General features: G+C 41.3%; 2 protein-coding genes across 7 annotated transcripts in view; both read right to left on the bottom strand.

The window, feature by feature from the left end:
• The window catches only part of ZFAND4 (zinc finger AN1-type containing 4), a 33,317-nt gene extending 23,188 nt beyond the window's left edge, over positions 1 to 10,129 (bottom strand). For 4 of the 5 annotated variants that reach the window (XR_008794740.1, XM_056130453.1, XM_056130455.1 and 1 more), the window contains exons 1-4: positions 9,693 to 9,822; positions 6,753 to 7,053; positions 5,175 to 5,250; positions 4,100 to 4,167 (exon numbers count right to left, since the gene is read on the bottom strand). Coding sequence is in view for 4 of the 5 variants with exons in the window: in XM_056130453.1 (XP_055986428.1) it covers positions 4,100 to 4,167; positions 5,175 to 5,250; positions 6,753 to 7,023 (415 nt within the window). In the remaining variant the exon portion in view is untranslated. Of the gene's footprint in view, positions 1 to 4,099; positions 4,168 to 5,174; positions 5,251 to 6,752; positions 7,054 to 9,692; positions 9,823 to 10,071 lie in introns of those variants that run through there. The other variant, XM_056130454.1, reaches the window with a different exon arrangement.
• Positions 10,130 to 12,574: 2,445 nt separating this feature from the next.
• WASHC2A (WASH complex subunit 2A) overlaps positions 12,575 to 20,830 on the bottom strand; it is a 56,925-nt gene continuing 48,669 nt past the window's right edge. The window contains exons 27-31 of one of the 2 annotated variants that reach the window (XM_056130415.1): positions 19,760 to 19,822; positions 19,211 to 19,426; positions 16,055 to 16,669; positions 14,916 to 15,093; positions 12,575 to 12,923 (exon numbers count right to left, since the gene is read on the bottom strand). In XM_056130415.1, coding sequence (XP_055986390.1) covers positions 12,784 to 12,923; positions 14,916 to 15,093; positions 16,055 to 16,669; positions 19,211 to 19,426; positions 19,760 to 19,822 — 1,212 coding nt within the window. In that variant the 3' untranslated portion in view covers positions 12,575 to 12,783. The remainder of the gene's footprint in view (positions 12,924 to 14,915; positions 15,094 to 16,054; positions 16,670 to 19,210; positions 19,427 to 19,759; positions 19,823 to 20,830) is intronic. The other variant, XM_056130416.1, reaches the window with a different exon arrangement.

Here is a 20,830-nt window from a genome sequence, read left to right as displayed (position 1 = left end):
CAGTGGCAGAGTACACGCTTCACAGGTATGCAAAGAGTCAATCCCTGGCTCTAAATAGAAATACCAATTTCAAAAGTTAAGTATTGAGGGGCTGAAGTGACAGTACAGCAGGGCGAGTGTTTGCCTTGCATGCAATTGACCCAGGTTTGATCCCTGGTACACCATATGATTCCCCATGCCTACCATGAGTGATCCCTGAGCACAGAGCCAGGAATAAGTCTTGAGCACTGCCAGGTGTGGCCCAAACCAACTCCCCCCCCCCCCCCCACCGAAAAAAAGGAAAGGAAAGCTAAATACTCGGCACCTGGAAGAGATAATACAGAGGGATTAAGGCACTTAGAATGCATTTACTCAAACGAGTTTGAATTCCTAGTACATGGACCCCAGAGCATTACGGGGGTCACAGATCCTAAGCACCGCCTGAAGTGCCCCCCAAGCAAACAAAATAATCCATTAATAAAATGAAAGCTAAATATTAGGACTGGGAATCTGCTTCAAATGAAAGAACATGTCTGACATCAGAGAGGCCCCAGGTTCAAGAGCTGGTATCACACAGCACCTTCCCCAACATTGCTCATTGTGACCTTTCTGACCTCCCCCTTGTCTCTAAAAAAAAACCCACATAATAATCCTGACTTCAGTAGAATGTACATGATAAAGTACTTTCTAAGCCATAACTTTTAAAACTAAACATCTTAAAAAATGAGTTCTGAAATACAACATGCATGTCTTTTGCATAGTTTTCAGTGACATAAATATAAAGCAAAGCTTTTAATTTTAAAAAAATGATTTTAATTATGACAAAGCTATTATTTTGGGCTGCACCAGAAGTTGACCTTGAGTCTTCTAGATGCCAAGAAAATACTCTTCCTCAGACTCAAATTATTAAACTATTAATTTGAAGTGGGTTGGAGCGATAGCACAGTGGGTAGGGCATTTGCCTTGCATGCGGCCAATGTGGCCAACCCAAGTTGGATTCCTCCGCCCCTCACAGAGAGCCCGGCAAGCTACTGAGAGTATCTCGCCCGCACTGCAAAGCCTGGCAAGATACCCGTGACATATTTGATATGCCAAACACGGTAGCAATAAGTCTCATGATGGAGATGTTACTGGGCCCTTTCGAGCAAATCGATGAATAACGCGAGGACAGTGCTACAGTGCTAATTTAAAGTATAAAAAATACATTATAGTTATCAAGTTTTGGGGTTTTTTTTTGTTTTGTTTGCTTTTTGGGTCACACCTAGCGATGCTCAGGGGTCACTCCTGGTTCTGCACTCAAGAATCATTCCTGGCGGTGCTCAGGGGATCATATGGGATGCCAGGAATTGAACCTGGGTCATCCACGTGCAAGGCAAACTACTTGCTGCGCTATCACTCTAACCCCAGTTATCAAGTTTTCAAATGCAGTCAAGGCTCAGTAAATTATGGAATAAGGCTTCAATTACTAAAGAGTAGTGATGTCTTTCATTTTCATTAAAAATGTTTAATATTCGGGGCTGGAGCAATAGCACAGCGGGTAGGGCATTTGTCTTGCATGCAGCCGACCCGAGTTCGAATTCCAGAATCCCCTATGGTCCCTTGAGCACTGCCAGGGGTGGAACCTGAGTACAGAGCCAGCAGTAATCTCTGAGCATTTCCGGGTGTGACTCAAAAAGCAAAAAAAAAAAAAATTGAGTATTCACATATCAAATACATATACAAACAGGTGTGTATTTGTGTGTGTATATATATGTGTATACATATAGGGCACTTAAACTACACCTCATAATTATAACATAATTTTAGAATAATAAGCAGGTTCTCCAATAGTCAGGTTTAAAGACAATACTATACACAATAGTCAACTTCCAAAAATATATATTGGCTCGGAATTTATAGTGTCATCATAGTAAGGGCCCTTTTTCTTGGATTGGGGGGGGGAGTCAGTCATATAATGTCCCAATACTTTTCCCTTTACCGGTGTACATTTCCCACCACCAATGTCCCCAGTTTTCCTCCCACCATCCCAACCTGCCTATATGGCAGTCACTTCTTTCTCTTTCTCTCCCTTCCTCCTTCCTTCCCTCCCTCTCTCTCTTTCCTTCCCTCCTCCCTTTTGGGTATTATGGTTCGCAATACACATACTGAAAGTTATCATGTATATCCCTTTACCTACTTTCATGTTCACTTCTTGTCTAGAGTGATCATTTCTATTATTGTCATACTGGTCCCTTCTCTATTCTAACTGCCCTTCGCCCCACCCCCACCCCCCACCACACACACACACACACACACACACACACACACACACACACATACTTGTGGCAAGCTTCCAACCACTGGCCAGTCTTTCAGAGCCCCAGTGTCTAATCTGGCCCCAGTTTTTCTGGCCCTGTGTTTAATCTTCAACGCTCATGTATGTGCAAATATACCTTTATTAAAAAAAATAAAATAAAATAAAATTCACATCACAAAATATAAAATTTTGGGGGCTGGAGCAATAGCACAGCGGCAGGGCATTTGCCTTGCATGCGGCCAACCCAGGTTCAATTTCCAGCATCCCACATGGTCCCCTGAGCACTGCCAGGGGTAATTCCTGAGTGCAGAGCCAGGAGTAACCCCTGTGCATCGCCAGGTATAACTCAAAAAGCCAAATAAATAAATAAATAAATAAATAAAATACAAAATTTTGTCTAACTAAAAAATGGTTTGTTAAACACTTAGGATTCCTGTATTACCCTCAAAATCAGTGAAATAAAAATTATTTCACATCAGAAAATGTCTTAAGTCCAATTAATATAAAGCTCCTAATATTAGCAGTAATGCTAGTTTACCTGGGCTGGAGCGATAGCACAGTGGGTAGGGCATTTGCCTTGCATGCAGCCGACCCGGGTTCGGTTCCTCCGCCCCTCTTGGAGAGCCCGGTAAGCTACCGAGAGTACCTCGTCCGCAAAGCAAAGCCTGGCAAGCGCCCCGTATTCGATATGCCAAAAACAGTAACAACAAGTCTCACAGTTTGTTGTGAGACGTTATGGGAGCCCGCTCGAGCAAACCGATGAACAATGGGCAGATTCATTTGATATAACTGAGTAGGGATGGATGTGAATACTCCCAGCACTTCCTGTATTTAGAATACTTCTATTGATCAAGTGGTTCTGCATCTTCTTTGGGCCTTTGCACAATGATCCTCATAATATACTGTGGACCTCCATAATCACTATAACATAACCCGATTTATTCCACAGCACTTGTGACTATTTTTAAATGATATAATTTTTTTTTATTTTGACATAGTGATTTACAAGTTTGTTTACAATAGGAATCTCATTTTTAAAAGAAATAGCATCCAGGGCTGGAGCAATAGCACAGCGGGTAGGGCGTTTGCCTTGCATGCAGCCGACCTGAGTTCAATTCCCAGCATCCCATATGGTCCCCTGAGCACTGCCAGAGGGGATTTCTGAGTTCAGAGCCAGGAATAACCCCTGTGCATTGCCGGGTGTGAACTAAAGAGGAAAAAATAAATAAATAAAAAAGAAAAAAGAAATAAAAGAAATAGCATCTGGGATACAGTTCAGCAGTTAGGAATGTGCCTGACCTGGGTTGGATCCCTAGCACCACATGATTTCCCAAACACTACTGGATTGCCACCCACTCTGGGATGTCCCAGTAATCCTTGGCACTACAAGGCCTGAACAGCACTGCATCCTGAGGTCCCTGTATTGAACTATTGGTCGGTCCTATTGGCTAAAAATTACTGGTGGGGTCCCTGGACCTCCCAAACAGTTCTTGAGGCCCAAAAACCAAAAAATAAATAATTAAAAAATGTAAATGCTTTTAAAGGTAATAAGACCAGTATGAACCTAAACAACATACCATCTCATTCCTCTTCCCTATACTGGAGAGATTTACTTTTAAATCTTCCTGATTAAAACAGGAATCCTGAGATTTTGTAGAATATGAGTTCCTGCTTCTGTGTATTTATGTTTTGCAGAACAATACCTAGAGAAACAAATATGGTCCTTCTAAGACTTAACAGCAGAAAATGAATCCAACTAAAACTTGAAGCTAGTATAGCTGACTTGAATATTGATGCTACCAAATAATCTTAATATATGCTTACCTCTTCTAGTATTTATAGGTCCACCACGCATAGCCAATACCAACTTCAAGGTACAACCTTCTGAAATGCTGTGAATAATTAAAACAAAAATTAATCAATGGAGTCAGTGGTATATTTACACACAATTATGTACTGGTTTATCAGACATAGTTTACCCTCGAAAATATTAAAAATACAGTATTGTTTGTAACTGTAAAGTATTAGCATAATTACTTATACAAATAATGCAAAGATAAAGGAGATTTTGTGACACTAGTGAAGGAGTGTGGAATGCTGCACAGCCGAAACTCAATTATGAATAATTTTTAACTTTGTAATTCACAATGCTTCAAAAAAATTTTTAAGGTTTCATAAATCTTAAATATGACACAAAAGTACTGAAAATAACACCTGCTCTATAATTTATTCTCCTTTCTGTGTTAAAGGAAAAAGAAACACTAAGAAAAGAAGATTGTTCAAGACACAATGTTCTAAGAAAAAATATATCTATTTAATAATAGGGAAATTTAAAATCTACAGTGTCTCTGGACTTCAAGTGATGTACCCATTTTTCCACACTGTGTCTGTTTCATTTGTAAGAGTAAAGAAGTATGCTTTCACTTGTAAGAGAGAAGAAGTATGTGAGAAAAGGAAGAAATAAAGACAAAAGATCAGATAGTGTACCTCTAATCACTTGTGTACACAGTGTCACTTAGTAACAGGATAACATAATGAAAAATGAGTCTTGGTGAATAAAAACATTCCATTTCAATACTCTTGTACCAAAAAAATGTAAAAATAAGGAATGTAGCCTGGTAGAAGTGGGTCAATATTCAAAGATAGGAGCAAGAAAACGAGAGAGAGAGAGAGAGAGAGAGAGAGAGAGAGAGAGAGAGAGAGAGAGAGATGAAAGGGCCAGGGATAAAGATAAATCAGAAGATATAAGTTAATCAATATAGGTTACAAAACCAACATATCTCAAAGTTCAGAATCAATACCGAAATCTAGGTACAGAACTTTTCTTGAGATATGATCCAAAAACAATGTAGTATAGAATTTTAAAATACGGCATCTACAAAATTGCAATTACACTCACTTGTAATCATTCAAGCAATAATCATCTTCAAGTTCCATGTTATTCCAAATTAAATGCTGCTGACAGATGGGAATACCTTAGGGGAAGGTTATAAAATAAAGTTTAAGATGTAATAAGAATTTTCAAAAGAACATGATACAAAGCCATTTTATTAAAGATCTAAACTTACTAATAAAAATATATCTAAGTGAGATGTAAATACCATATGTCTAACAATTTTACTCTTAGGTATATATCCCAACATGAAAGCACTAATTTGAAAATGTATGTTCACACCTATGTTTAGTGCAGCATTATTTACAATAGCCAGTATCTGGAAATAATTCAAGTTCCCTATGACAGAAGAGTGGGTCAAAAAGTCATAGTATATATACAAAATGGAATACTACACCCAGCTATAAGAAAAGATGAATTTTTTTTTCCTATAATCTGAATAGAATGCAGGGGTGGGGGGCATCGGGACAGAGAAGAGACCATTATGACAACGACGTTTGGAAATGATCACTCTGGGCAAGGACTGAGTACTGAGGTCAAGGGCAGGCTATAGTGGGGGTAGCATGAGCAAATTTGGGTGTTGGAACATCGTATGACTAAAATCCAATCATGAACAACTTTGTAACTGTGGATGGTACAGTGATTCAATTTACCAAAAAAAGGAGGAGGCAAGGCAAGTTTTAGATGTAGCTGACCCTAGGTTCAATCCACTGGGGCTCAATCCCCTGCACTGCAGATGATCCCCTAAGTACTACTTGAGGTCATTCGTGAACGCTTAATCCAGAAATAGCCCCTGATCATCAGTGGGGCCCTAACACTGAAACTAAACAAGCATCATGAGAACCAAAGGTTAAGACACTTGCCTAATATGTGGCTATACCCTGGTCTGAATCTCCAAGCACTGTCAGGTTTGAACCATGAGCACACACCCAGGTATGTCCCATCACAAAAAAAAGGCAATAAGGTGAGTAATAGACAATGTCTGGTGAAAACAAACCTTTATACTTAAGACAGAACTGAAGTTACCAAGGGTAAGGAGTTAGAAGTGGAAGGCAAGAGTCCTATCGTCAGTGAAAGGTGGATATTGGCACTTTGGTAGTGGGTATGCTGTGCTTTGTACCCCTTAAAACAAATACAGCTGAACATAGCTCAATGTAAGAGCATTTCCAGTGAGCCTTTTGGTTCAAACTCTATCACTGGTAAAACATATAAACATTTACACTCTTAGAAACCAATTACCTCAATGAAATTAGATGTTATTTCATATTATTAACATTCCAAGGATTTGCAAAATAATATACTAGGGTCTGGAGATGACTCAACAGGCTGAACACATGCTTTGCCATAGGAGACCATGGCTCCACCCAAGCACTGCTAGAACCCACCCCTGAACACAGAACCAGAGGTAGCCCCAAGCACCAAATGAAACAAGATAGTTCATGAGTAGGTAACTGCTAAATCTGAGTAAGGGTACTAAGTATTTGATTCTAATTCCACATTTCAAATTTTCTCCATAAAAATGGTAATGTTATATACTCTTGAACAAATGTAATGCCATATCCTAAAAAATAAAAAGTATAGTACCTTCTAATCTTTGAATTTTTGCTTTCACAGAAATAACAGCTTCAAATGGTGAAACTCTCAGTTCAAAGCATGTTCCAGTCAATGTTTCAATGAAGAGCTCCATGGTATCATAGAAAGGAAGTTTGTAGTAAAATGGTCCTACATTATCTTCATTGAAAAATGGAGGCTCTTTTCTGTTATCCATCACTTTGACTTTTCTAAATTCTCTGGGATATGTTGTAGACAACTGTATTCCAGTTCTAGCCAAATCAGCTTTGAACATTGGTAACATATATTGTTGTTCATGTTTTGAGTTTTGTACCTAAAAGACAAGAATAACTTTTTAAACAAATATATCTGAAAGTCTCACTCAATAAAGATTTTCCAAACAACCTCTGGTCTGAAACTACCATCTAGGTGGTCCCATAATTCACCTTAGTGCTTAATTATGTCTAATTCTTTTCAGATTTATCTCTGAAATCAATGCCCTAAGTAAACTAAGATTATTTATTAACAAGGATTTTTTAAATACTTTTCTGCATATTTTCAGAGCTCAGCAGTTATTTACATAACCTTTATTATTAATGATATTTAAACTAAAAACTCAATACATAGGTATATGGCTTCAAGACTTTAAGGAAAAACGTCCAAAGGGATAGTATAGTAGTTAAGGCTTTTAGTCTTGCATATGGCCAGCTTGGTTCTTTCCCTGTAGCCAACACAGCCCACAGAGCACAGAATCTGAAGTAGTCCCTAATCACTGCCGTGTGGTTCAAATGCCCCACCCCCAGAATACATATTCTTTTACAAAAGTACACATATTCCTTTCTGAAATATGTAAATTATACTTTATAAACTACACAGAGTAGAGCCAGAGAGATAGTACAGCAGGTAGGGTGCTTGCCTTGCATGCGGCTGACCCTTGTTCAATCCCCAGCATCACATCCCAACCCTGCCAGGAGTGATCCCACAACACAGAGCCAAGAGTATGCCCTGATGTGACCTGAAGAACAAAAAATAAAAATAAAACAGACTACACAAAATATACTTTTACAGAAAGGGGGAGTTTGGGGCCACTCAAACCATGATCTGCTGCAGGCAAGGTAACTCTTGTGCTCTCTCTCCAATTTGACATTGCACATTTATCATACTGAATCAAAGAATTAGTGACCATCTTAGTAGGTTCAAAGAATTACTGACCATCTTAGTAGGTTCTTTTAATAGGACTTTTTAATGAGCTACTCACTTTTCAAAGGATATTGGTATTGCACTGGACTCAGTATTGATAATGGACATTAGACATTAATATTTACAAACATACAATAGCTAAAAAGAGAACAATAGATATAAAACCAAGATTAAACTAAGAGAAAACAGAAATATTGAAGTACATGTGTATAATTATAAAACCTATGAATATCAAATTGATAAATTTTCATCAATCAATTAACTGTAAAGGTGAATCTTAAACTTGAAGGACAGATGATACAAATTGCTAGGGTGATATTATTAATCTTTTATTCCCTTAATGGAAACTTATCTTTTTTACACACTTTTGACACAAATAACTAGCAAAATGATATGAATAGTTTTAGTTCTTCCTAAAAAGTTCTTCTATCTATACTGACTGTGGTGAAAAACTAAAAGTATAAAAATCACATCTTTTGAAGTTCTTTTTAGTGTGTCGTGTATCATTTGTGTATCTTTTTAGTGTGGCTTTTATTCCTATCAATAAAAAAATCTTTATTTTCTGGATTTCAAACAAATTAGGGAAGGAATGGAACAGAAAAACAAAGGCCATTTTCATGCACAGATAAATGACAAAATTGAACTTTGGACAGCTTCCACTAAAGCTTACATTTGGAATTTAAGATGCTAATTTTTATATACCAGATGTCCTTAAAAGGAAAAAGAAAAGTAAAGATGCCACCCTCGTGGCCAATTTTTGTGCCAGCTATACTCTCTAGAACAGGTGTTTGAACTGTACATCTGGAGGGCTCTAGGCTTGCTCTTCTCCTTTTTGCATGAAAGGTGAACAAAGGTGAACACATGAGAACACATGAGAATACATGAGAGTAGATGAAGCTATATTTTGAAGTAGGATGACAACTTCTGAAAATTCTAATACTAAAGCATTTCTGTGTCTAAAGTATTATAAAACAGTGTTGTTCTGAAATCTATAGAGAAGAAAAAACTGATATGATGCCAACAATGAATCAGTAATTCGTATCTCCATAATGAATCAGTCACTTGATCTTGGCTACACTGATCAGTGCACAGAAAGAGGGAAGCGATGGTTCTGTTTTCCTATCTGGTTGCCATCTCAGCTGAAATTAAATTTGGTTTCACCTAGCTTTTATGGTTAACAACTGACTCAAACAAGACACGACACAAGTGCGATACTCTGAGTGTCCTTAAATAAAATCACAAAGGAAACTGAAGCCACGGCTATAAAGAGCATCCAAACACATTCCTCAATCATGCTTCAAGCATCGCTCACATCTCTTCTGAAAAGTTAAAAAAAAAAAAATCCAAAGCTGGAAGGGAAGTTAAAGACAGACAGGGCAGTCGCGTAGCACCACACAAGTATAATGTGCCCAATTTTGCATACAAAAATCAAAATCGAATTCAATTTTTAGTACCAAAAAAAAAACCCAAAAAACTCCTGTGCACCATTTTCAAATTTCAGCAATTTGAAAACTGCTTTGCCTTCTGCTGCACAGAAGCAGAACCCCCCCACCCCACCCCCCCCACCCACCCCCAGAGCCGTTATCTTGAAAGCGTTGTCTCCAACAGCGAAAGGAAACGGTGGCTTTGAAGGAGCGAATAGGTGGAACACATCCCTAAGTTTCCGATGCAAGCCTGAGGGGGGACAGCCCCCCACCACGTCATGCACCCGTCCCCTCAACCAGCCTGGGGTCCCTTTTCCCGAGGGGCTGCGGAGGGAGAGGACGGAGTCACCTGCGCAGCCCACGCTCCTTCGGGATAAGCTCCAGCCACCCAGGCGCGTCGGCCGCTCCGCGTCTCCCACCGCGCCTCGCACCCCAGCACCGGCCGGCCGGGGCGGGACCCGCAGCGTCGCGCTCGCCGAGGGACACAGTCCAAGGAGGCTGTTTCCTCGGCCGAGGCGACACCCGCGCGATCTCGGGGCGGCGACGACGGCGGCGGCGGCGGCGGCGGCGGCCGGGGGCGGGCCCGCTCGGCGAGCGGCGCCGATGGGGGCGCGGCCCGGATGCCCCGCGCCCGGGGGGCCGGCGCTTCCTCTCCGCCTCGCGGAGTCCGGCTCACCGGCCTGCGGCCCCGGGCGCCCTCCCCATCCGGCTCGCCCGCTCGCCCTCACCGCCTTCGCCTCGACTCGCTCGCCCGCCCGCAGGCCTACAGGGAGGGGCGGCCCCGCGAGCGACGCAGCGGCCGGCACTGACCGGCAACGCTTCGGGGACGCGCCGCGCCGCGCCGCGCCCCGCCCCTTTGTGACACCGCTGCCAATCGTTCGCCGGCACTCACGGCCTTGTCCAATCAGCGAGGGGCGGGGCGGGGCCTGGGCGCAGGACGCCGGCGGTTGCTCGGGAGCCGGGACTCCCTGAGCGTTCGGTGGCGGCTGTCGGTTGGGAGATGCCCGGATGCTGACCCTTTGTCACTAACCCTGGCTACCTGACCAGGGCAGAGGCGTGCGACGTGAAGACCCAGTGCACAGCCCGCGGGGAACGGCGGGGCTGTGGCCTTTGAAGGAAGGTGCGGAGAGCGCTTTCCCAGAGAGCCTTCTAAAGGCCTTTATTTTTTTTTTTTTGGTCACACCCAACGATGCTCATGATTTCCTCCTGGCTCTGCACTCCTGGCGTTGCTTAGGGGGACCACATGGGAAGCCAGGGATTGAACCCGGGTCACCCGCCTGCAAGCAAATGCGCTATCCGCTGTACTATCTCTCTGGCCCCTTTCTTAATGTTGCCCTGGGAGGAGAGGGGGGCTGTGGAAAGTCTTTGAATAGGACTTTTTAATGAGCACCCCAGTGGCTTGTGGGTCAGCCGGCCCAGAACAGAATCCCAATTCTGTGCTTCACTGCCTTATAATGTTTCTGGTCTCAGTCACTCCATCTGAAATATGGGAGCATTTACCATGCCTGGTGGAAGACAAGAGTGAAATCAAATTTAGGTTGTATGCATTTATTCCTCATACAACTTAGCCAACTTACATATTGGAGTGGACATCTTGGCCGTTGAATTGGCTGGGGGAGGCAGTACAGGGGTTAAGAAGCTTGCCCTGCATGCCCATTTTATCCATGGCACCGCATAGGGCTATCTCCCTGTCTCTCCGCATCCCTAGCAGTGATCCCTGAAAACGGAGCCTGGAGAAAGCCCTGAGCACAGATGGGTGTCATCCCCCACCGTAAATAAATAAGTAAAGCCTGAATTAAAACATTTTAAAAAACCATTATGTTAATTCCAGCCCCCTTTTAGATCTAGTTCCGACCTGCTGATCTCCACTGCACATAACTGGTTTCAAAACAACACAGCCTTCCAACCTCAATGGGCACCCTACCCACTGTACTATCTCCCCAACCCCCAAAACCAGATTTTAACCTAATCTATAAAATGAAGAGACTTGTATTGGGGGTGGGGCTCAGCAAGAGGACACGTTATCATAGGGTTAGTAAGCACAATCTCCCTCCCCCTTCAAAATAGCAGTTCACCTATTTTTCACTCTTATTTATCTTAGTTCCCTAGAATCAATCATAGACTGATCAGCAGATTACATTGCTCCAAAAGGGGAGAAAAATGTGTTAGCAATTGCTGAGTTGACTGCACGCACACTGTTAGTGCAAACTAACAGTAAGATGCATGAGAGCTCAAATTTACTTATACATGGATGGACACGGAGAATATCATGCATGAGTGAAATGAGTGAAGCGAGACAAAGAGAATGATTGCACTCATTAACGGGATATAAAAATACATATAGTATTAGAATAATACCCAAAGACAATAGTAATGAGGGTCAGGAGGACTGGTAGGAAGCTTGTCACAAGTAGTGGGGGAGAGTGTACTTAGGACAGAAAAGGGACAACCATGACAATGATATTTGGAACGGATCACTCTAGACAAGAACTGAGTGCTAAAAGAAGGTAAATTGATATGCATGATACCCTTTCCATAACAGTATTACAAATTGCAGTGCTTAAAAGGCAAGGGAGGTGGCGGGAGACATTGTTGGCAGGAAATGTACATGGTGAAACCAGGTGTTGAAACACTGTATGACTGAAACTTAACCATAAATCACTTTGTAACTATCTCATGGTGATTCAATTAAAAAAATATTCCTTTTAAAAGATGCATCACAGCAAGGAGTATGTGCACCAATAAAAGATTATTTATTTAAAAGAAAATTCCCAGTAAAGGGTTTGCCAAACTTTGCCTTTATACTTAGTAGAGGTAGAATTTGGTGAAATCTCTCCCAATGCTAAGGCTCTTGTAATCTGTAATGCTCATCTTTTTTATCACCTGCCCAGAATGTAGGTGAAGGTACCCATCCACGTAAATTTATGGAGGCGAGGAGTGGTTCAAATATACAGTTACATGTCTTGAATGTGTATGGCCCTCGGTTCAACCCCACGCTGAATGGTACTTTGGACAACTGCTAGGTGGAATCCCGAAGGCTCTTGGATGAGATGTCTTCCCCACCATAAAAAGAAAAATTTCTAGCCAACTATTGTACACTTGCTACCTTTGGAATACCCTACTCACCCATACAGTCACACACAGGTTTCTTGTCTAACATGTTCTAACTCATGCTATGGCCAAACCAAGGCCATAGTAATAATTAAATGAAATAATTAAATGAAAATATACTTTAAAAAACAAACACCACTGAAAAACATTTATTTTTGCTTTGCAGTATTAAGCAAGATTAAAATCAGTGCAGAAAAATACTGAGTACATTGAATAAGAGAAAAGCTAGCAGACTATTTGCTTTTTATAATTCAGTTAAGACAATGAGCGTACAGCATCATTAATCGAAGGATGCAGCCGTAAGTTGAGGTGGGATAGCGCTGCATGCTCTACTGGCCTCCAAAAGCATTTAAGGGATCATCAAATATGTTGGACACCTTCTGTTCGGAGCTTGCTTCGGGTGCTGCCTGTGAAGACTGACTTTTTGTTTTGGTTGTTTTAGACTGGACACCAGGCGAGAAGATATCATCTTTAAAAAAAAAATAGAGAGAGACAGAGTTGCTAAATAGAGAAGGGAATGGATCCTTATTAAGAAACATTTACACAAACACCAAAGACCAAAGACTCACGTCTATAAACAGTATGAATATATACAAAAAAAAAAAAAACCCCAAACTGGTCTTAATTAAGTTTCATGATCACATACAAATTATAGGTTCTTTTTGGGCACAACTCTCTCAGCAATAAAGGTGTGCATGCTGCAGCACTATTCACAATAGCCAAATCTTGAAAAAAACTGAGTGCCCAAGAACAGATAACTGGTTAAAGAAATGTTGGTATATCTACACATGGAATACTATGTAGCTGTAGAAAAGATAAAATCATGAAATTTGCATATGAGTGGATGGACATGGAGAGTATCTGCTAAGTGAAATGAGTCAGAAAGAGAGGGACAGACATAGAAAGACTGCACTCATCTGGGGAATATAAAGTAACAGAAAAGGAGACTAACACCTAAGGACAGTAGTAATAAGGGCCAGGAGGACTGCTCCATGGCTTGGAAGCCGGCCTCACATGCTAGAAAAGACAGCAGGAATAGAGAAGGGACCACTAAGTAAATGATGGTTGTAGGGCTTGCTCAGGATGGTAGATATGTGCTGTAAGTAGACTACGAACCAAACATGATGGCCTCTTAGTACCTGTATTACAAACCATAGCACCCAAAAGGAGATGGAAAGTAAGAGGGAATGTGCCTGCAACAGAAATGGGGGGTAGGGATGGGTACTTGATCATTATGTGACTGAAACGTAAACATGAAAGTTTGTAAGTCTGTAACTATCTCACAGTGACTCAATTAAAAAAAAGGTATGCATGTTCACCTGTGAGAGGAAAAAAAAGCAGGATACATGGTCTTCACTGAAGCTCCTGTCTTTACTGTGATATCATTCATTTTTATATCTTTTCCCAATGGTTTTTCCAAAAAAAGGGCAAAATAGTTATCCTTGTTTAGAAGAAATAACTTGAAGTCTTGGTGCCAATATCTGCATCACACTGACTATGTTTCAGGATTCACAACGCTCAGTAATATTACTGAATCTAGCCTATAAAGATTTTAGCATGTGCATGTAATGATATGCATATACAGATGTTAAACATGACAGTTGTGGTTGACGAAAGAAAAAAGTTTATAAATAAGTTAGATCACTCAGGCTAACTGATTAAATATAAATAGCATGCAACCATTAAAAATAATGCAGTAAGATAGGAAGAAATTAAGTCACTAAATTTCAGGGCTAGGACGAATGGAAAGAAAAGTCTCTTGCAGCTCTGTGGTAGGAGTGGAGACAGCATTTGGCTTGCTCAGTGAATACAGAGCGTACTCTGCAGCACCTGTTTTTCCCAGTTAATCCTAAGAACGAGGTAGATGAGAAAGGCCAGGGAGCAAGAAGGAAGTCTACCTTTGGCTTTAGCCCTCGTCCTCTCCACCGGCATAGGATATATAACACAAACCAGCATGTATGGCTTTTGGCATGCACATTAGGGAAACAGATGTTCTACCACAGAGGGGAAGTGAATATGTTTACAAACACTGAAGAGCTCTCAGCAGAAGCAGAGTTTGAGTTATGCAGTCTCTCTTTTCTCCTACATTGCTCCTACATTTTCTGAATGACTGAAAACCACTCTGAGTTAGCCCCAGTCATGTCATCACCACAATCTAACCTGTCAGGGCAGAAACCTTAGCCCCCCCTTAGCCTGCCAGGGAGCTTCGGATTCTCCTTTCCCAACATCAGAAGCATACTAATATAAAGATTATACTTGAAGGTCAGTTTCTGAACTTCTTCATATTCCTTACTACCCCTCATACCAAAAGGTTGCTTCACCAGAAAGAACAGTTCACTTACATGACAAGCCAAAGGAAACCCACCAGGAAAAAACACCCAGGAAACACCCAGGAAAGGGCCAACCAATGGTTGCAGGAGAAACAGTAAGGACTGTGTCATGTGTAGAAAATTAAACTTACCCATATCATCATCAAATATAGACTTGGCCTCCACTTTCTTTTTGGACTTTTCTTTTGGCTTTACAGTTAAGTCAGCAAAGATATCAATGTTATCATCAAATAAGTTGGGTTCAAGTGTTCTTTCCTTCTCTTTTGTTCTTTGAGAGGGTTTAATTGCTTCAGTGGCAAATATGTCATCCTTGAAAAGTCAAAGGTAAGCAAAATTAATTTTCAATTTGAAAAGTTTAATCACTTCAAAAAAGTTATAGACATGCTCATCACCAAGGTGTTTTGAAATAGTCATGAGCTGCCCAATCCAATTAGCTTAATCAATGGCTGAACAAATAGCAGTACTCCTATAGTATTTGAGAGAGAGAGAGAGAGAGAGAGAGAGCGAGAAAAGAGTCATGAGCCTAGAATGCACTCCTCCAGGACTTTGCCAGGCCAGATCCTTCACATTCTTCTAGATTAGCTCAGATGCTACTGTAGTAGATAGGACTTCCCTGGCATTCCCTGCCTGAAGGTGCACCTCCCATTTCTCCCAATTACCTGGAGCTACTTTCTTTATCGCACTTAAAAATAATTCAAACTATTGTTCAGTGGGTAGGGTGTTTTCCTTCATATGTTTGACTGAGATTTGATCCCCATCTGGGCCCTGGAGCTCACCAGGAGTAGGTACTGAGCGCTGCTGCATGCGCAACACTTCAGAAAAATAATCTCAAAATATGTATCTTGATTCCCTGTCTTTTTGATTTCCTAGCCCAAGAATTCTAGGATGCGAAGCGCTGATCCGAAATTGCTTTGTGTCTCCAATTACCTGGATAGTGAAGATGTATACACAAAGTAAGTGCCACAAAGGCATTACTACCTGTGCTAAACCAACATGAGCTCCAATCAGCGCCTGGTTTCCCTACGAATCAAAAGTTAAGCATACAAGTTGTATGGAACCAGCTTTCTGTATGGCAGTGTGACATGCCAAGGAGGCTGACAAGTAATATTCTGACAAAACCTAGAACTTATGGGCACATACTGCTTTAATGAAAGTTTGAAACTACCTTCGAGTTAAGTTTGAGTTATTATTAGTAAGAGGACCTAATCATAAGTACTAAGCAAAACAAATTTAATGCACTCAATAGTTCTACAGCGGTAATACTATTTACCTCAAAAATATCTTGAGATTTGGAGATATCCTGCTGACTGCTGGATTTTGACTCAGTCTTCCTGCTTTTCTGCTCTTTAAAGAGATCATCTTCATCTTCCAGGAGAGGGAAGGGAGTTGTTTTCTTTGCTGGCTTTGGCTTAGCAGACTGAAAGAGATCTTCATCACTGCTTGTCTCACTCAGAGCAGAAAACATGGGGCTCTTTTCTTTACTTCCCCCAGGCGGACTGACTAAGCTATCTGCAACATTTGTCTTTGCTTTTGTTCTCCCAGTGGACTGCGATCCAGTGCTCTTGGAAAAGATATCACCAGAATCAAATAGGTCATCCTCAAAAGGCTGCCCCTGAGATTTCACAATGGAGCTTCTGTCCACTCCAAACATCTGACCACCTGCCCAAGCTGGGGTTACAGCTGCCACGGCATCTTCAGAGCTGTCTTCTCCATCAGCTGGCCTAAGTTGCGGCTGATAGGCATTTGGTAATAGGGAATCATCTGACAATTGTGCCCTGGATCCTCTAGAGACACTCATATCCTCAGCTTCACTGGATTCCTGGGCAGCCAACCGCCGTGCCGCACGGGTCTGTGGTCTGCGCTTCCCTCTCACCTTGACGCGACTCTGGAATGGTGAAAAAAAAAAAACACTGTGGGAAGGGAGGTAGCGCAGAGGTGGAGTGCATGCTTGCAGGTATAATACAATGAGTTCCGTGCTACCACCACAGGAAAAAACACATCCAAATAAAGAATAAGCATATATGTAATCTGATGATTAAAATAAGTTCTAAAGTCTACACAGCAAACAGAGGTTATTTCTTAAAGATTTCAAAAGGCGTTTCAGAGTGTCTAGTAATCCAAAACCAACACATTTCTTGATCCTTTAGTAATCTCCATTTTACTCTTTTGAGGGGAATGTTTAAGTACATACAAAAGACTTAATTTTCCTCTGGGACCCTACAAAGTAGGCACATTGGTACTGTGCCCCATGGCCTCCCCAGCCATATATTCTACCCTCAATTTAAATCCGAGTATATTTCAAAATAAAAAGAACTGGAAAATTCTGGTAGTGACTTTATAGGGAACTAGTTAAAAATTAGTCTGAAGAACAAAGATAACAAACACTAATTCATATGTTAACCATTCCACATAAAAGATATGGATTAGAAATCAGAACCCTTACTGTAACCTTAAAAATAGTTGTTAGAAAAAAGCAACATCTGTAAGATTTTCCAAACTGTATAATCAAGTTATTTTGAGCTACTTGAGCTAACTACTTGACTTTGTTTGCCTAATGAAAAGAAATTTCATAAATAAAAGGATCCCTTTCCCCAAACAGAAAAAGGGTTTTGTGATAATGGCCTAACACGAGAAACAGAAGTGCTGGCAGGAGCTGGGGCAAAAATACATTAGGCAGGGATTTGCCTTGCATGCACACAACCAACCCAAGTTCGATTCTGAGCCCGCCAGGAAGAATTCCTGAGATCAGAACCAGGAGCAACCCCTTAGCATGCCAGGTGTCGCCCAGAAGGCAAAGATTGTGAACAAAAAATAACCTTTGCTCACTGTTGGTGGGAAGATACACTGATTTACCTTTTGTAAATAAGCAACATTTTGGGAGCACTCACGATGTTAAAAAACAGACTTACCCATGATCTAGAAATTTCACTCCTAAGTATCTATCCAAAGAATGTAAAAAATACTAATCTGAAAGGAAATATGTACATTTTCTTCACACTGTTATTTACCAAGATAAAGAAACAAGCCACGTGACCAACAAAGGATGAATAGATAAAGAAGCTGTGCTATACATACACAATGGAACACTGCTCACACTATTCAACAATACAAAACAGAGAATACCTGACGTGTGCATCAACATGGATGGAACTGTAGGGTATAGTGCAGGATGAATTAAGATGGAGAAAGGCAAATATCAGATGGTTTTAGTCATATGTGGGATAAAACAAAACAAGAGAACAGATAAAAAAAACCACCATGAGTTTGACCAGAGAACCTAAACTGCCAGAGAGGAAGGAAGAATGGGAAAAACAGAAGACCCAATAGATGCGGGGAGATTTTATCACTTTAGTTATGAGAAAGGATTCCTGAAACAAATTCAATAATGTAAATCAATGTCACATCAAATAAAAAAAAGGTGGGAAAGGCATGGAAAGATAATACAGTGGTAAGGCACTTGCCTTACACACAGACAATCCACACAGACACCACATATGGTTCCCTAAGCAGAGTCGGAAGTGGTCCCTGAGGACCATCAGGTGTGGTCCCAAAACCAAATAGATTTTTACAAGTGGAAGAGGAGGTTTCATTTTTCACAAGGAAAATAGGGTTGAAAATACTAAAATATAAGTGCCTGGGCTTACTAAGTTCTGTTCTTCACTCAGAGATCGGGTATTCTCTAGAGTAGGGAGAGTGGATAGGAGGGGATGGGGAAATTGAATCACCTGAAATAAAAGCATAACCTGAAATAAGTCATGTAGTCTCGTGGAACCTTGTGAGGGGCCCATACTCCGGGAATTATTCCAGAGGATCTAAGCTGAGCCCTAGACAGGAAAGCAAGAGGGAAAACAGCACAGACACAAGAAGCTTGAACAGGGCTGCAGATAAGGAAAAGCACTCCTGAGACAGCAAGCAGAGTGAAGTACCTGCAGCAGCAGGTCAGACAGAGAGTGTGTTCAGGGAATGGGATCCAGTGTAACTGGAGTTCAGTGGACAGCGAGGGATAACTGATGAGGGAGCTGAAGACTTTGGTTGTCACTGATTTAAAGAGGCATCAACACCAAATCGAAGAGCTCAAATGTTCTCCAAACAGTAAGGAGCCAGCAGAGGAAAAACACTGTCTACTTTGTGTTCAAAAGACCCCCTCCCCTCCACCCACCCATTTATAATGAGGAGAGCCTGGAGTTAGTGGAACTGCACTGCAGCTAAGGAGTAGAAGTGAAAGAAACAAATGCAGACAATGGGGAAAAGGGCAAAGAGTCAAGGAAGCAGAACGGGGACAGGGAAACTGAAGAAGGATGAGGTACTTCCTTCAAATGGGGATTTGGGGGTCAATCTACTGTGAGTAATCGATGCACTAGGAATAAACACACACACAGTGCTCTGGTTGAAACAGTAATCCAGCAAGCAAAGATGGTTTCATTACCTTGTTTGCACTGTGCAAGGTATCTGCCTGAGCAGGAAGATCAAAACTCACGCCGACCTCCCCACTCTCAGGAACAGTGGGCACACTTTCCAGACTGTGAATCTTCCCAGGTTCAGGCGAAGGAAAACCCAGTTCCGGCAAAACAGGCTTCACTCCAGGCATCTGGGGGGGAGCTGCAGCAGGCAGCAAGGCTGCCGGGTTAATTGCTAAATTTGCCTAAAGAAGAAAGATCAAACTTACCCCCTATGTTTTCTCGAACTCTACAGCCTATCGTTATTACCATAACACACAAGCAATTCAGTATATGCAATGCATGAGAAGTGAAAGAGAAATGCAGGGAATTCTCCCAAACTCAGCTTAGAATTAAAAACAGAGAATTTCCACCACTGGGCTCCCAGAACAGATGTTAGGCACCGCATACAAGAAGCAACAATCAGAGGATGGGGAAGAAATGAGAAAATGCCTGGCAGAAGCTGACAAGTACAACTCCAAAAAAGTTTATAGATGCCACAAGGCAGACTATGAAGATTCCAGAGGTATAATAATTACTTGTATTTTCCAGATCCGGGAGGATGGCTCTCTGGTTTTAAATGGAGCAGGATCTGGTGAGTCCTGTGTGAAATTACATTCAGTTAAAACTCCACTAGAGAAATAGAAAGAAAAGTATCTTTTGGATTATAACTTATACCTATAAACAAAACCGTGGTGGAGTAAAGTTGTCACGTTCTCAAATTCTGTAATGGCAAAAGGCATTCAAATCTCTCCTGGGCCCTCGAAACATTTCCTTGATAATATACCACATATGCCCCCTTAACTGTAATACAAGTGGAAAGGCTGTCAGACTACATCCATGGAATAAAAGGAAACACAACATGAATAAGATTCTTAGAAGTCATAGTGTATCACAGCACCAAAACCTGAGCAGTTTGCAGTATTACCAGGCTGCTCACCTACAGCAAATATTATGGACCATATAGGAATTCACCTAAAGCTGAGTGGCTGTGGTGAAAGAAACTGATCCCTGGGATGAGTCACTGAGACATACTAGGCCTAGTGTATGTTCTTCACAGCAGAGAATAAAGAGGGCCTCACTCAGTGAGATACCCTGAGACTATCATGAGCCAGAATCAGACTCACTCTCCAACCCTGGTGTGTTCTCAGGAGCTTCATAGAGAAGACTCTGAAGATGGAGTGACTGCAGAAAAGTTAACAGAGGAGAATCAAGTAATCGTGCAAAATTCACACATTTAATTTATTTATTTATTTATTTTTTGCTTTTTGGGTAAAGTACCTGGCGATGCACAGGGGTTACTCCTGGCTCTGCACTCAGGAGTTACTCCTGGCAGTGCTCAGGGAACCATATGGGATGCTGGGAATCGAACCCGGGTCACACTGTGCTATCTCTCCAGCCCCTACACGTTTAATTTTAATGTCATTGTACTATTTCAAGGCAGTCCAAAAGAAGAAATGGAGTTCAAGAGGGAAAATAATTCTTCATCCTAACATATTTAATTCTATCTTGGGATCAAATTTGGAAACAGTTAAAAAGTAAAATAGATTTATAGTGGTGTGCAGAGAGAAGAGATATACATATAAGGCTTTAATAAAATTCAGTAAAGA

This window comes from Sorex fumeus, unplaced genomic scaffold, assembly GCF_029834395.1.
Source record: "Sorex fumeus unplaced genomic scaffold, SorFum_2.1 ptg000078l, whole genome shotgun sequence".
Lineage (NCBI taxonomy): Eukaryota > Metazoa > Chordata > Mammalia > Eulipotyphla > Soricidae > Sorex > Sorex fumeus.
This window is presented reverse-complemented; position numbering and strand designations above follow the sequence as displayed.